The sequence below is a fragment of the Sorex araneus genome, chromosome 8 (assembly GCF_027595985.1).
Source record: "Sorex araneus isolate mSorAra2 chromosome 8, mSorAra2.pri, whole genome shotgun sequence".
Classification (NCBI taxonomy): Eukaryota; Metazoa; Chordata; class Mammalia; order Eulipotyphla; family Soricidae; genus Sorex; species Sorex araneus.
The window spans coordinates 13,495,345-13,511,076 of record NC_073309.1 but is presented as its reverse complement, the minus strand read 5'-3'; the positions used below and the strand labels follow the sequence as shown (position 1 = coordinate 13,511,076).

At 45.5% G+C, this 15,732-nt stretch overlaps 1 protein-coding gene across 1 annotated transcript in view; it reads left to right on the top strand.

Moving 5' to 3' along the window:
• PHAF1 (phagosome assembly factor 1) overlaps nt 1–15,732 on the top strand; it is a 35,645-nt gene that overhangs the window by 14,761 nt on the left and 5,152 nt on the right. The window contains exons 4-10 of the mRNA XM_004600613.2: nt 4,339–4,382; nt 6,589–6,668; nt 6,943–7,037; nt 9,289–9,386; nt 9,468–9,580; nt 14,110–14,243; nt 14,426–14,509. Coding sequence (XP_004600670.2) covers nt 4,339–4,382; nt 6,589–6,668; nt 6,943–7,037; nt 9,289–9,386; nt 9,468–9,580; nt 14,110–14,243; nt 14,426–14,509 — 648 coding nt within the window. The remainder of the gene's footprint in view (nt 1–4,338; nt 4,383–6,588; nt 6,669–6,942; nt 7,038–9,288; nt 9,387–9,467; nt 9,581–14,109; nt 14,244–14,425; nt 14,510–15,732) is intronic.

The window sequence follows — 15,732 nt, the reverse complement described above, 5'->3', positions numbered from 1 at the left end:
TGTAGATATGCTGATCTTCAAAAAGGGTACTAAAGGGCCAGAGCAATAGTACAGCCAGTAGGGCATTTCCTTTGCATGCGGCCAACTTGGGTTCAGTCCCCTGCATCCCATGTTGTCCTCCAAACACCGCCAGGAGTAATTCCTGAATGCAGAGCCAGGAGTAACCCCTGAGCATCTCCTGGTGTATACAAAAAGCAAATACAAGGAGTCCAAGTTGGAAGAAAAAAAATGGACTTGTTCTTTCTAAAATCCTAAAGTTTAGGGCTTAGTATGACCAGCAATTATATGATTCTTTAACTCCTCTGAGGAAATATTACTCAGCAATCTGCTGCTGGTATATTGGGGAGTCTTTCTGAACTGGGATTCAAGTGCAGTTTACTATCACTTGTTTTTCTCTAGGATGTTTGGGGTTTTATTTGCTTTTTAATTGAGGTAACCTGGCTTGCAATGGTGTTAATATTTATGCTTTAGCCATACAAGGTACTATAACACACCCACAACCAAAGTACCAGTATCCCTTCACCATTATCCTTATGTTCTCATTTCTCTTTCTCAATTTGTTGTCAGCCTAAGGATTTGTTTTCATTAGCCATCATCTATTCCCTTGCTTTATTTCTTGGTGTTCTGCATATGACGGGTATCATCCATATATTTCTTTCTTCTGATTCCCCTTAACGTTGACGCCTTTTAGTTCTATCCAAGTTGTAACAAAATGCCAGATGTTATCTTGAGCTGTAGTGTTCCATTATGTGTATATACCACTATTTCTTTAGCTATTCATCTGTTGTTACAGCCAAGTGTGTTTGTAACATATTGTATACAAATGCCTGGGCCTTATGGTTATGAATCATAAGCATGAGTCATACCAGATCCATGCCTGAGATAAGTTGCAAGATTAAATGTGGCTCTGGGCAGTGGCATGGTTCAGTTATGGAGTTCCCTTTCCAAAAGACTTGGGTACTTTCTAGTTCTCATCATTCCATCATAAGTGAGAAGCTGAGAGAATACAAGAGAATATAGAAATAGAATATGTACATGGTATGAGAATTCCTCAGCTGTGATGGTTTTCAAAAAGTAGCTTTGTGTGAACATCATGTATCCTACAAATCCCTGGTTTCTCCTTGTGGATTCAGATATTCCCTCTAAGGCTTCATCACAAATTGGGGAAAAATTAATCTGGAAACAGCTTTATAAATAGTTAATTTGCCTTTGATTTGATAAATCCAATAGGAAACACAACTCTTCCCTTTCTAAATTGAATTCTAAAAAGCCTGTGAGTGCTACTGGTTACCGGTTGGACAACAAGACAGAGAATAAGCGCTCTGCCTGACACCAAACTTCTAACCATCTATTCCCAGCGTGTGGTGACTGACCACCGGAACTGGCAATGACTTTGTTCTGTATGGGAAGTTAAGTGATAAAAACGGAAGAAATGGTATAGTACAAGGCAGCAATGTGAGATCTGCAAAACTCATTTGAATGAGGAGGTGAAACAGAACCCTTTCTGCCTTTGCTCCTGCCTTCTGTGGACTCCATATAAAGATTGGATTAGAGTGCTGCCTGAACCTCTAGAAACTGAACAATTCCTCCGGTGCCCTTGATTGACACTTAGCCAGTCCTCCTGCTCCTCTCTCCAAGGGCTTCAGAATCTACCTCTCCCTATGCTGTCATCTGTGGCTTCCCTCTTCCCTTCCTCCTGCTGAGGATGGGGATAAGGTGTCACAATCTTTTTAATCTTTTTGTTTATTTTTGCTTTGGGGACACACCCAGCAATGCTTAGGGGTTGCTCCTATTTCTGCACTCAGGAATTACTCCTGGCAGAATATAGAAATAGAATATGTACGTGGTATGAGAATTTCTCATCTGTGATAGTTTTCAAAAAATAGCTTAGTGTGAACATCATTTGCCCTACAAATCCCTGGTTTCTTCCTGGGACCATATGGGATGCCAGAGGTCAGACCCTAGTCAGCAGCATGCAAACCTTACCTTCTACTATCGCTCTGGCATCTCAATATTTTGGCCACCTGTCTTTTCCTTTCCTAAAGTAACTGCTGCAGTGTCTCCTCCTCTTTGCTTTTTTTTTTTTTTTTTTGGGTCACACCTGGCGATGCACAGGGGTTACTCCTGGCTCTGCACTCAGGAATCACCCCTGGCGGTGCTCAGGGGACCATATGGGATGCTGGGAATTGAACCCGGGTTGGCCGCGTGCAAGGCAAACGCCCTACCCACTGTGCTATCGCTCCAGCCCCTGTCTCCTCCTCTTTGGAAGAAAATAAAGACTTGTCTTTTTTTAACCCAGAAGGTAGAAGATCATGTACTTTATTTTCTTTTTTGTATATGTTTTATTTTTTGTGGGTTTTTTTTTGCTGGGGGGGGAAGCAAGGGGGTGTGGAACCTCACCTGATGGTTCTCAGGGATTGCTCCTGACTCTACACTCAGAAATTACTCTTGGAAGGCCCAGGGGACCATATGGGTTGCTGGGGATGGAGCCCAGACTAGCTGTGTGCAAGGCAAACATCTTACACTCTGTCATATCACTACAGCCCCAGTTTTGTGTGTGTGTGTGTGTGTGTGTGTGTGTGTGTGTGTGTGTGTGTGTGTGTGTGTGTGTGTGTGTGTGTGTGTGTGTGTTTTTAATTAGTGAATCACCGTGAGGGTACAGTTACAGATTTATACTTTTTTTTTTTTTTTTGGCTTTTTGGGTCACACCCAGTTTTGCACAGGTGTTACTCCTGGCGGTGCTGGGGGACCATATGGGATGCTGGGAATTGAACCTGTGTCGGCCGCGTGCAAGGCAAATACCCTACCCGCTGTGCTATTGCTCCAGCCCCAGATTTATACATTTTTGTGCTCATGTTTCCCTCATACAAAGTTTGAGAACCCATCCCTTCACCAGTGCCCATTCTCCACCACAAATAAACCCAGCATCCCTCCCACCCACCCCCATTCCCATCTCCCCCACCCCACCCTGCCACTGTGGCAGGGTATTCCCTTTTGTTCTCTCTCTCTAATTAGGTGTTGTGGTTTGCAATAAAGGTGTTGAGTACTATGGCCCCAGTTTTATATATTTTTTCATTGCAGTATTGGGGCTTAAAGAGTACATGCAAGGCAAGTGCTGTACTGCTGAGCTCTATCCCAGTCTCAAAATTATGTCCTTAGATTTTTCCAGATACTTTCCCCTGTGGCTCAGCAGGCTCTGTGAACTAAAATGTGCTGCTTGATTTTCCCAGTAACATGAAGACTCCAAGATAGCACTGTAGGACTTGCCACATATTCCACCCTACATGTTGTGATTAACTGCAGTTCGCTACTCACCATTGGGCTGGCCAGTTTGTTGTAGTGAATTGGTCTGGGCTTCTGATAGTTGGGTGACTAAGATACAGAAGGAACACCCTAAAGGGCCACCCGCAGAGGATGAATGAAGGAAAACCCTTGCCGGGGACACTGGCTAAGCCTCAGGATCACGTTCATGGAGGCAGAGCACCTGCTTCAGATTTACAAACAGTTTCATTCTGGTAGATTTATGAGATCTTATGCCACCATGGAGCCCTGGCCCTCATGAAATGACATGTTGGTTTGGCGTCACATGCTACCGTGCCCAGGCTTTCTGACAAGGACACTAGGTGTCCAGTGATTCATACCTATTTCCTTGCCCTTATGTGACCTCTACGTTCTTCATGCTTTCAAGTTTCATATTGCCCTTAACCCTCTTAGTTCCTGGCCAGCCCATCTGAAATGTGTAAAGTACCTTCCCTATGCAAACCAGTGAACCAGATTTTTAAGGGGCTTCAGAATGCAGCAAAGTGTGGCACAGAAGGAAGAGGCTCAGTCTTCAGGTATTAAGCTATCTGAATTGTGTCAGGGAGGGATAGAACATGGTTCTGTGTGACTCAAGATAGATAAGATGTAAGAACCCTGACCTGAAGCACTCACAGACAGCTGTTCAGTTGCCTGCCAAAAGAGGGGAAGGCTGGTTTTATGCTGCATGTGGTATGAGTTTTCCTTCAAATTTAAAAATGAGGGGCTGGAGAGATTGTGCAGCAGATAGGGCACTTGCTTTGCACACAGCTGACCCAGGTTCGATCCTCAGGATCCGACATGGCCCCCAAAGTACCCAAAGTACCATCAGGAGTGATTCCTCAGTAGAGAGCCAGGAGTAACCCCTGACCATTGTCCGGTGTGGTCCAAAAACAAAAATTTTTAAATGAGAACAAAAAGTAATGTGCACTGACTGCATCAGAGAACTTTAGTGATATTATTTTCCTTTATTATAAAAATGTCTTGCTAATCTTGCTCAACTCCAATGCATTAATAATTCTTAAACTTTTTTTGTTTTAGGTGATTGAAGTATATGACTTGACTAAAGTAAAGTTAAAATATTGGTAAGTTTTCTTCCCTGCTGGTACGCTGGAACACATCAGAGTTAGGACAGCTGAACTTGACTCTGTCTCTTTATATTAATCAAGACTCCCAGCCTCAAAGTTCCAGGATGAAACAGTCTAATGTCATGATTTCTTGGGTTACCTCTAAACCACCTCAGTTTCCTGGGAGAAAAGATGGAAAGCTTATTTGGAACATGCTGTTTGTTAAACGTATCACATCTACATATCTGTCTGCTTAATTCTCACCACAAAGTTCACTCAGGGTGATGTGACCATGTGCTGGATTTTAGCAGTCCTTCTCTCACACCTTCTCAGTTCTTACTTATGTTCACCCCAACAGAAGTTGGGATGAACCAAATAGTCCTGTCTTCAAAACCTCTGAGAATTCCTACATTTGGGAGCAAAATCTGCTTTTAGAATGAAAACAGGAATAGCCTGTATGACACAAATATTTCTTCCCCATTGGGGATAAGGAGTAGCTAGATAGCAGTTAGGGTGCATGCCTTGCTCAAAACTGACCCAGATTTGATCCCCGGCATCCTATACGGTCCCCTGAGACCACCATCAGGAGTTATTCTTAAGTACAGAGCCAGGGGTAAACTCTGAGCATCTCCAGGTGTGACCCAACAAAATCTTTTTAAAATACGAACTGGAGAGATAGTACAACATGTCGGGCGCCTGCCTTGCACATGGCTGACCCAGGTTTCATTCTCAGCATCTTATATGATCCTCTGAAAACCACCAGGAGTAATTCTTGAGTGCAGCGCCAGGAATAAGCCCTGAGTACAGCCAGGTGTGGTCCCAAAACTAAAATAAGTAAAAATATTCTTTTGCCGTGAGGGAGGCACTCTGGGTAGTGGTCAGGAGCTACTCCTGGCTCTGTGCTTGGGTTCATTTCTGGTGGTGCTCGGGGGATCATATGTAGAGTGCCAGGGATCAAACCCAGGGCTCCTACAGGCAAAATATGTGCTCTGGCCCAATAAGCTAAACCTCCAGCGCCTCTGAAGGCTTTTTTTTTTAATTGAATCACCCTGAGATACACAGTTTCAAAGTTGTTTGTGATTGAGTTTCAGTCAACATGAGATCTTTCACCAGTGTACATTTCCCACCACCCCCGTCCCCAGTTTCCCTCCTGCTTCCCTGCTCTGAAGGCTTTTAAAGATGGTTCCCTTTTAGGGGCTGGAGCAATAGCACAGCGAGTAGGGCATTTGCCTTGTATACATCTAACCCAGGTTCAATTCCCAGCATCCCCTCTCGTCCCCTGAGCACCGCCAGGGGTAATTCCTGAGTGCGGAGCCAGGAGTAACCTTGTGCATTGCCCGTTGTGACCCAAAAAGGAAAAAAAAGAAAAGATGGTTCCCTTTTAAGCCAAACTGGAAAGATCTGGTAAAACATCTACTGTTATAGCTACTCTGTTGCATTGATTGTCAATTAAGATCAGTTTTATTTCCTTCTAAACAGTTTGAAATGTCTCAAAAAATCCTAAAACATAAGTTTTCAAACTTATTTGGCCTCTTTTCAGGGAAAAAAAACCTCAGAGGCCAGAGGAGTCATACAGGAGTGCAGCCTGGGTAAATTCAATCTCCAGCATCACAGTGGTTCACTAAGCCCTGTCAGGAGTAATGCCCTGGATACAGCCAGACAAGCACCAATGGGAGAGGCCCCAAAACCAAAAAAATAAATCACCGGGTGCTGTCTGAAAATGTCCTTCAAACAAACAAACACCAAGCAGCTTCCAACTACCCCTGAGGCTACTATTGCCCCCCTGCATCATTCTAGCCCCACCCCGGGGCCTGGTATCTTCCACTTTGGAAGACACTGCCCTAGAGGATCAGTTCTCTAGAACAGCCTCAGGAGGAATAATTTATTCTGATCTCTTTATCTCTAATGTAAAAGAGTATTTTGATCTAATTACAGACTTATCAATGTTGGGTTTGTGTGTAAGTGGTGTGTGTGTGTGTGTGTGTGTGTGTGTGTGTGTGTGTGTTTCATTTTACTTTTTTACTTTTGTTTTGTGTCTGGGCCACACCCGCCAATGCTCAGGATTGAACCTGGTTGGTTTCATGCAAGGCAAATGCCCTAACCTATGTACTCTCACTCTGGTCCTGACTTATCAACATGTTTCAAGAGTAACTTTTGCCATCCTCCTCTGATTTGTGAGCCCATTCTGCAGAGCCTGGTATTAAACAATATCTTTGTTTTTCAGTGGAGTGCATTTTAACTCTCAGGCCATTGCTCCCACTATTGAACAGATTGACCAGTCTTTTGGTGCAACCCATCCTGGAGGTAAGCCATATTCATCTGATTCTTCTGGTCATCATGGCATCCCTTAGTGATAAAACTGCCAGATGGTACCATCCAGCTCCATCTCTAAAGCCAGGCTCTTCTAGGATTGGGGGCTTGGTGCTTGGGTGTAATGAAAAATTCCTTGTGTTCAAACTAGAAGGTCTGTGAGACACAGGGGAGGTCTTGTCAGTAATTACTTCTGCCAGGCTGAGTTGTGTTCCCAGCTTCTGATGCTATTTAACCACATCATTCTCTTCTCTTCCTTCCCTTACAGTGTACAACTCTGCCGAGCAGCTCTTCCACCTCAATTTCAGAGGACTGTCGTTCTCTTTTCAGTTAGACTCATGGACAGAGGCTCCCAAGTATGAGGTAAGCCCTTCCTTTCCCCTGAAATCTGATGTGATCCAAATGCCCAGGTGGCTGGATCAGCAAATAGTGCCATTGTGGGAGGTTGGATTGGTAGCCTGTGATTTCTTATTCGGGCATTTAGGGGTGAGGAGTAGGGTGGAGTTGGTGGGATTCACTGGAAGAACAAAGCCCAGCTGGCATTCCCAGAAGATGACTTTTGAGCTGCAGAGGGCATCAGGCTCTTGTGCAGAGACAAATGCAGTCATATTGCCTTAACAATGCAAAGTTTGGAAGAATTCATACTTTCATACTGGATTTTAATTATACTGCTTTTTGCAGATCCTTTGGTAGCAACATTCTTAAGATTATGAAATTAAACTTTTTTTTTTTTTTTACTCCTGGCAGTACTCATGTGGGATGATCAAACCCGGGTGGGCCACATGCAAGGCAAGCACCCTACCCGTGTACATTCCAGCCCCATGAAATTAAACTTTTTTTTTCTGGGTGAGAGGTGAGAGCATGGGGCTAGACACCTAGCAGCGATTAGGGGTTACTCCTGGGTCTGTGTTCAGGGATCACCCCTAGTGAGGCTCAAGAGACCGTAATACAGGGTGCTGGGGATTTAATTGGGATTGGCAGTGTGCAAGGCAAATTCTGTCTCTCCAGTCCCTGAAATCATAGATTTTTATAAAGTTTGCATTTTATTAAAGGAAGCATTTATGAATTTTCTCACTAATGAAGGAAAGAAAAACTTTCAAAAATGCTAAAGAAAAACTAAAATTAAAAATGAATTTGTTGGGGCTGGAGCGATAGTACAGCGGGTAGGGCGTTTGCCTTGCACACGGCCGACCCGGGTTCAATTCCCAGCATCCCATATGGTCTCCTGAGTAGAGCCAGGAGTAACCCCTGTGCATCGCCGGGTATGACCCAAAAAGCAAAAAAATAAAAATAAAATAAAAATGAATTTGTTGGAGCTGGAGCAATAGCACAGCGAGTAGGGCATTTGCCTTGCACACAGCCGACCCGGGTTCGATTCCCAGCATCCCATATGGTCCCTGTGCACCGCCAGGAGTAATTCCTGAGTGCAGAGCCAGGAGTAACCCCTGATCATCGCCAGGTGTGACCCCCCAAAAAAAAATTTGTTGAGACCGGAGAGAGAGAATATAGCAGGTAAGGTGCTTGTCTTGCATAAGACCACCCAAGTTTGATCCACAATATCCCATATTGTCCCCCAAGCATTGCCAAAAGCAATTCTGAATGCAGAACTAGGAGTAAGCCCTAAGCATCACTGGTTGTAGTCCAAAAAACAACTCAAGGCCAGGGAGGCCTGTGGGTCAGGTGCTTACCTTGCATGTGACTGAACCCGGACCCCCTATATTTTTCCCCAAGCCCACCAAGAGTGATCCCTGAGCAAGAGCCAGGGAGATAGAATTATGATTATGATTGTAACCTTACCCCAGTAAACTTGTGGCCAGGAAGAGAAGATAGCTTAGAGCACACACTTTGTATGCAGAAGACCCAGATTCAATCCCTGGCACACATGATCCCTTGAGTACTCCCAGCAACTTGGCCTAGAGTAACACCTGAGCACTTCCAGTGTGATACAAAAATAAATAAAAGATAAACATGCATGAGTGGGGTGAAGCTTACTCATTCAGAACGAGGTTTGACTATATGCAATCTAGCCAGTTCTTGGGGGGGTTGGGGAGTGCAGACGTGCAAGGAGGTTGTTTTTCAGATCACACCCAGCAGTGATTAGGACTTACTCCTAGCTTTGTGCTCAGGGGATCACTCCTGGTGGTGCTTAGGGCACAGTCAAGAATGCTGGGAGGGGGCTGGGGACCCAGAGAGAAAAGGTCAAGTGAGAAAGAGGGGTGCCCCTCAACCTGCCCGGTGACCAGAGGGCATACGGAGTCTCCCCCACTGCTGCCCAACACCCTGGGCACCTGCTTCCGGGAGGGCTGGAGTGGGGAGGGCGAGGGGGGGGGGCCCGGGGCGGCACGGGCAGCCTGGCAAGTACCGTGTGGTCGAAGGTGCCGGCGAAGTACCTTGGGGAGCCTGGCCCAGAGCGGAAAAGCCTGGTCAGCAGGTCAAAGCTGCTGGGGGCTGAGGCACATTGGTGGGAGGGAAGTGGGCAGGATCGGCTGTATTGTTCTGACCCCAGACCTGACCAGTTCTTGAGTTAAGACCATGAGTCCTAAGGAATTGCCAGCATCTGCATCATGTGGTCTGTAATAAGCCCTTAGTAGTAATTTTTTTTTTTTTTTTGCAGCCGAATTTTGCCCATGGCCTCGCTTCTCTCCAGATACCCCATGGAGCGACTGTGAAACGAATGTATATCTACAGTGGAAATAGCCTACAGGATACCAAGTAAGTGTTGGGGAGCGTAAGTCAAGACCCTGGTCTCCCTGGAGAGAGGGTCAAGCCTCTGCTCGTTTTCTCTGTCCCCAGGGCTCCTGTGATGCCCCTGAGCTGTTTCCTGGGCAATGTATATGCTGAGAGTGTAGATGTTCTTCGAGATGGAACTGGACCCTCAGGTTTACGACTTCGCCTACTTGCTGCAGGTCAGCTACTGGCTTTGGGTTAGGGGAGTTCACTATTCACGTTGAGGAAATCTAAAATCCCACATGCTTAGAGGTCGTTGATAGAAGATAAGTTTGTATGGTTAATTTCTGATTAAGTTTCTGAAAGCCCAAGATAATTAGTCTTATTAGAAAATCTTTTTTTTCTTTTTTGGGCCATACCTGGTGGTGCTTGGGAGACCACGGAGTTCAAGGGACTGAACCCAGGCTCCTGCATATGCTCCAGCCCTTTGAGCTGTCTCCTGGTCCTATTATTAGCGCTGTTTGTTTGTAGACCACACCGACGAGTGTTCAGACGCTGCTCCTGCTCCACGCTCATGAGTCACTCCCAGTGGAGCTCTGGGAATCTTGAACTGGGATTGACCTGGGCGTCCTGCATTCCAAGCCTCCGTGAGCCCTCTCTCCTGCCTAACTTCCTGACAGCATTGCTTCCTCCAGCATGTGCATGATCCGTCTGTGTGCTTGGCCACCATACTCCGGCTATTTCCTGGAGATGTAGCTTTGTGGGCTGCAGTATTGTCCATCTCTCTTCCCTTTTTCTGCCCTTAATGCCCAAATTATCAGCAGCGTAGCAGGGAAAGACATGTGAAAGTGTGATCTGGCCATACTCTGCTGAGACTTTTGCAGACTTGAACAAGAAAGAAATGGCTGCCTTCAGTAGCTCGTCTGTCCAGGATCCTCACCTGATTTTTTTTTCTTTTTGGGTCACTCCTGGCTCATGCACTCAGGAATCACCCCTGGTGGTGCTCAGGGGACCATATGGGATGCTGGGATTCGAACCCGGGTCGGCCGCGTGCAAGGCAAACGCCCTACCCGCTTTGCTATCGCTCCAGCCCCTCTCACCTGATTTTTGAAGCTGCTTTGGGGCCTTTAATTATGCTGAGTAGGTCTCAGATTCCCCGATATGGAGTGGGCCTCCCTAAAACCACTGTTAGCCATCTGTACTCAGGACTTACTTCTAGCTCTGTGCTCAGGGATCACTCCTTGTGGGACTCGGGACTAACCAGATGCAGGGCCAGGAATTGAACCTGGGTCAGCCATGTGTAAGGCAAGCACCCTGCCTGCTATACACTGTGGTCCCATAGTTACACTTCTGTTTACTTGTTTATTTTGGTTTGGGGATTACACCTGACAGTGCTCAGGGCTTACTCTTGACTCTGGACTCAGGCAGGATTCACTCCTGGCAGTGCTCAGGACAATACTGGCCCCTGCAGTTATACCTTTTTGTGTGTGGGGGGGAGGGGTGGCCGTACACAGCGGGCATGCTCAGGGTTACTTCTGGCTCTGCACTCAAGAATTACTCCTGGCAGGCTCGGTGGATCCTATATGGTGCCAGGGATGGAACTTTGACTGCTTGCAAGGCAAACATCCTACCTTTTGTACTATTGCTCTGGCCCCTGTAGTTATATTTTAATATGATTTGCTCGGTTTGGTTGTCTCAGTCCTTATGATAATTTATATGAAAACTCACCCTGGGAATCAGAAATAATTCCCCACACTCAGGATGATTTGACCTGGCCAGCCTTCAGTGAGAGTGAGATGACTGAAGGTTTATCTGTGAAGGAGACGTCCTGGAGCCCCATCTGTGTCACAGGTGTCTGGTCCCTAGAGACTGGGCTCATCAACATTTTATTTTTTTAAATTCCCTTTCTCTTCCCATCATTGATGGTGTTATTACTGTGGCTCGGGGTTGAACACCCATCAGCAGCTGCAGTGCTTGTTCAGCCACAGTACTCATCTTGGTTTGCACTCCTTTAGTGAGGCACTTGCACTGTTAACACAGACAAATTGGGTTGTAGTGCTTGATGAAAGTTACTGAGGTGCTTACACATCTTATTTTTTAGGGGAGGATTTTGGGGACCACACCCAGTGGTGCTTAAGGGCTGCTTCCAGTTCTGTGTTAAGTAGTTGTTCCCATAGATTGAACTAGAGTCAGCATCTTGCAAGGCAAATGTCTTTTTTTTTTTTTATTTTGCATTTTGGGTCACACCCGGAAATGCACTGGGGTTACTCCTGGTTCATGTACTCGGGAATTACTCCTGGCCTGCTGGGGGACCGTATGGAATGCTGGGAATCAAACCCGGGTTAGCAGCATGCAAGGCAAATGCCCCACCTGCTGTGGTATCTATCACTCCAGCCCCGCGAGACAAGTGTCTTAACCCCTGTGGTGTCTCTCCAGCCTTAAGAATATCAGGTTCTAAGTCTTAGGTTTTGTTTGGGGGGCAGAGCAGATTTTGGATCACATCTCGCAGTGCTAGTCACTTTCAGTAGTGGTCATATATCTTTTTTGTAGAGGTGCTTGCTGGAGTTCTTACCCTTTTTTTGTGATGCTTACACACACTTGGCTATTATATAGCTAAACATCATTTGTGGTACCAGGGATCACAGCAGAGCTGCAGGGTCAAACCACAGAGCTACATGGTTTGTACGAAACATATATGGGACACTGGGGATTTGAATTTGTGACTCTGTGGCTCTACACTCCTGTGGTTTTTCTGGGGCCCACACTTCATCTTGACATGACTTTTGCTGAATTCTTCAGGTCACTCATTCTCACTATGCTTTTCTTTTCTCTTTTTCATTCCCCCTTTTTTTTTTTCTTTTTTGAGTCACACTGGGCATGCTCAGGGGTTACTCCTGGCTCTGCCCTCAGGAATTACTTGTGGCCGGTTCAGAAGATCCTATAGGTGCCAGGGATGAAACACTGGCTGACTGCTTGCAAGGCAAATGCCCTGCCCTTTATACTATTGCTCCAGCCCCCAGACTATGCGTTTCTTAGGGCCTAGTTAATTTAAACACAGGTGCTTCATTTTTTGTTCTGTGTGTATATGTGCTGTGAATAAAGACTCCTGATTTAATTGGGGATCTCTGTGCCTAATTGTTTTAGATGTTGAATCCCTGAAGTCTTCTGTATATTTAATAATCATATTGATGTACGTGAAAGAGCTTTATCAATTGTAAAGCTCAGTGCAAAACAAGGGATGTCAGTGATTATTAGAGTACCAATTTGGGCTAAAACACTTTATTTTCACATTCACAAAATGGGAACATGTTACAAATGTTGGTGTCTACTTAAACAAGAACCTTTTCTGAAATTATTAGGCAAAAAGTCAAGTTTCAAAGATTGTTCTTGAGGGGGGTTGTTTTTTTTGTTTGTTGTTTGTTTTTTGTTTGTTTGTTTTTGGTTTGTATTTGTTTGGGGCCATACCCTGCAATGCTCTGGCTCTGCGCTCAGGAATTATTCCTGATGTTGTTTAGGGGATCATATGGGACTCCAGGGATTGAACCTGGGTTGAACACATGAAAGGCAAACTCCTGGTACCCTCTGTACTATCTCTCCAGCCCCTAAAGATTATTCCTGAGAAATAAAGTTTTGGCAGATCATAAGTTTTATCATCCATTTTTTTCCAGGTTAATGTCTTGAAATTTAGAGGCCTTATTGTGTGTAGTTAGAGAATGAATTAATGGGCGCCTTACTTTTGACTCCTTAAGGAATGATCTTTAGGTCCAATGTCTTGTTGGGGGCTTCTGTTAAGAAGTATCTCTTTGGGGCTGGAGCAATAGCACAGCGGGTAGGGCGTTTGCCTTGCACGCAGCCGACCCGGGTTCGATTCCCAGCATCCCATATGGTCCCCTAAGCACCACCAGGAGTAATTCCTGAGTGCATGAGCCAGGAGTAACCCCTGTGCATCGCCGGGTGTGACCGAAAATGCAAAAAAAAAAAAGAAGAAGTATCTCTTCTGGGGCTGGAGAGATGTACAAGGGTTAAGTACTATCTTGCCTTGCATACTACCAACCCTTTCAGTTCCCAGCACTACATATGGTCAGCTGAGCACCACCAATAAGTGGCCCTAAAAGCCTGCCCTTCTCCCCAAAAAAAGAAAAAGAAGTACCTTCTTTTGTTTGCTTTTGAGTTTGTGTGTGTGTGTGTGCCACACCCATTGGTGCTCGGGGCTTACTCCTGGCACTATACTCAGGGATCGATCGCTCCTGGTAGGAATAGGGAGCCTTATGGGGTGCCGGAGAGTCAACCTAGATTGTCCAGTGGGCTGTTTTTCTGGCCCCAAAAGAAGAGTATCTTAATGCAAATTCTTGTATCTTGTCAGCATCTCTGGAAAGTGACAGTAGCCAACAGCACTCAGTTATATACCTCCAGAGCATCCTTCCACGGCATCCTTCCTGCTCTTTATTGTACAATTGTGTCACAATCTGATTATGATCTTCACTGTGCCATAAGCTCCATTATGAATAGAGACTGAACCTGTTCTCTCACCGTTGTTTTTGCAACACATGGCCCATAATAATCAGTGACACATATTTGATGAGTGAATGTATGAAGTTTCCAGAGCTCCATGTCATGACCTAGTATTTTGCTTGTGGGCAGTTTGCTCTTCATTAGATCTGATAATGCAGCAAGTAATCAGAGATACTTTTGGAGGGGGAGAGTGGGGCATCAGAACCTTGAAATACAGCTAATTGGGAATCTGATTGCTTCTTCCTGTTTTCTGCAGGTTGTGGACCTGGCTTATTAGCAGATGCCAAGATGCGGGTATTTGAACGTTCTGTGTATTTTGGTGATTCCTGCCAAGATGTTCTTAGCATGCTTGGCTCTCCCCACAAAGTCTTCTATAAGTCAGAAGACAAGGTATGAGAAGTGTTTTTATACAAGAAATGGAATTTGTCGATTTTCATTTAATACAGGAACTATATATTAAAAGCTTAGATTATTTATTTGTTTGTTTTCATTATATATAATTTATATATTTGTAACTAGAAATATAATTTTCCAATCATATATTTGTTCTTCATTATTTCTGTTATTTACAGATGAAAATTCATTCTCCTTCCCCCCATAAGCAAGTCCCATCCAAGTGCAATGACTACTTTTTTAACTACTTCACCCTTGGAGTGGTAAGTGTGTTTCCTTAAGAGAAGGTGGGGGCGGGGGTGCAGAATACCCAGACAAATCTGTGTGTTCCCTCTGAGCTGCACCCATTCCTGGTGGGGGGAACTAATCTCGGCTCACTAGTGACTTCTCTGGGGAGGAAGTGCTCCACAGTAAAGGCTGTGCGGATCAGTCCTATTGTTTTGGGCATTGTCTTTTCTTGTAGCGTAGGATGCTCTTTTGGAGTCACAAAAACAGAGAAACTAAAGTGGCTACAAAAAGTGGTGCTGTGTTTGTGTCCTTTAAGGGGATCATCCCACAGGAATTGTCTCAGCCAGTATCTCTGGGCTCTCTTCTGACTGACCCCTTCCATTGCCCCTCAACCATTTTCTTTTTTTTTTTTTTCTTTTTTTGGGTTACATCCAGCGATGCACAGGGGTTACTCCTGGCTCATGCACTCAGGAATCACTCCTGACGGTGCTCAGGGGACCATATGGGATGCTGGGAATCGAACCCGGGTTGGCCGGGTGCAAGGCAAACGCCCTACCCGCTGTGCTGTTGCTCCAGCCCCTCAACCATTTTCTGACCATGGTCCCTTCCCACCTTGTTTCCCTCTTACGCCCCCTCACCCCTATTACACAGATTGTTTCCCTTAATCTTATGTCTTGGCACCCCAAGAGTACCTCTGCCCCCAAGACATAAGATTAAGAGTACCTTAATCTTATGTCTTGGCACCCCAAGAGTACCTCTGGAATATCTTGGGGGCCCAGAAGAAGCAGTGTGGCTCCCAGCTGAGAAATGCCTGCTCTAGACCCAGGGTCCTGAAGGGATCCAGTGGCCCGTCTGTGCTTTACTGTCCAGCTAATAAATGGGAGCAAGCCTGAGAAGTTATTTTATAAACATGGAACAACTAGGATCTTGCTCATGGTCTTCTATACCTTGAACCTTCGAGGTTTTGAGGACCTGACACAGCAGAGGACAGGGAGATTGCAGAGAGAAAGGATAGTCCGCTTCTGCCTCTGTGGGGAAAGAGCGAGCAAAAGCCAGGAGTAGTGGGGAGTGCCAATGGGACCCCTAATTCTGGAGAACAAGGATGGTGGCAAGAGGTAGTCACACTTTTGGGTTTTGTTTTTAGTTTTTTGGGTCATACTTGGCAGTGCTCAGGGTTTACTCCTGGTTCTGTGCCCAGGGATCACTCCTGGCATTACTCGGGGGACCATATGGGCTGCTGAAGATTGAACCTGGCTGG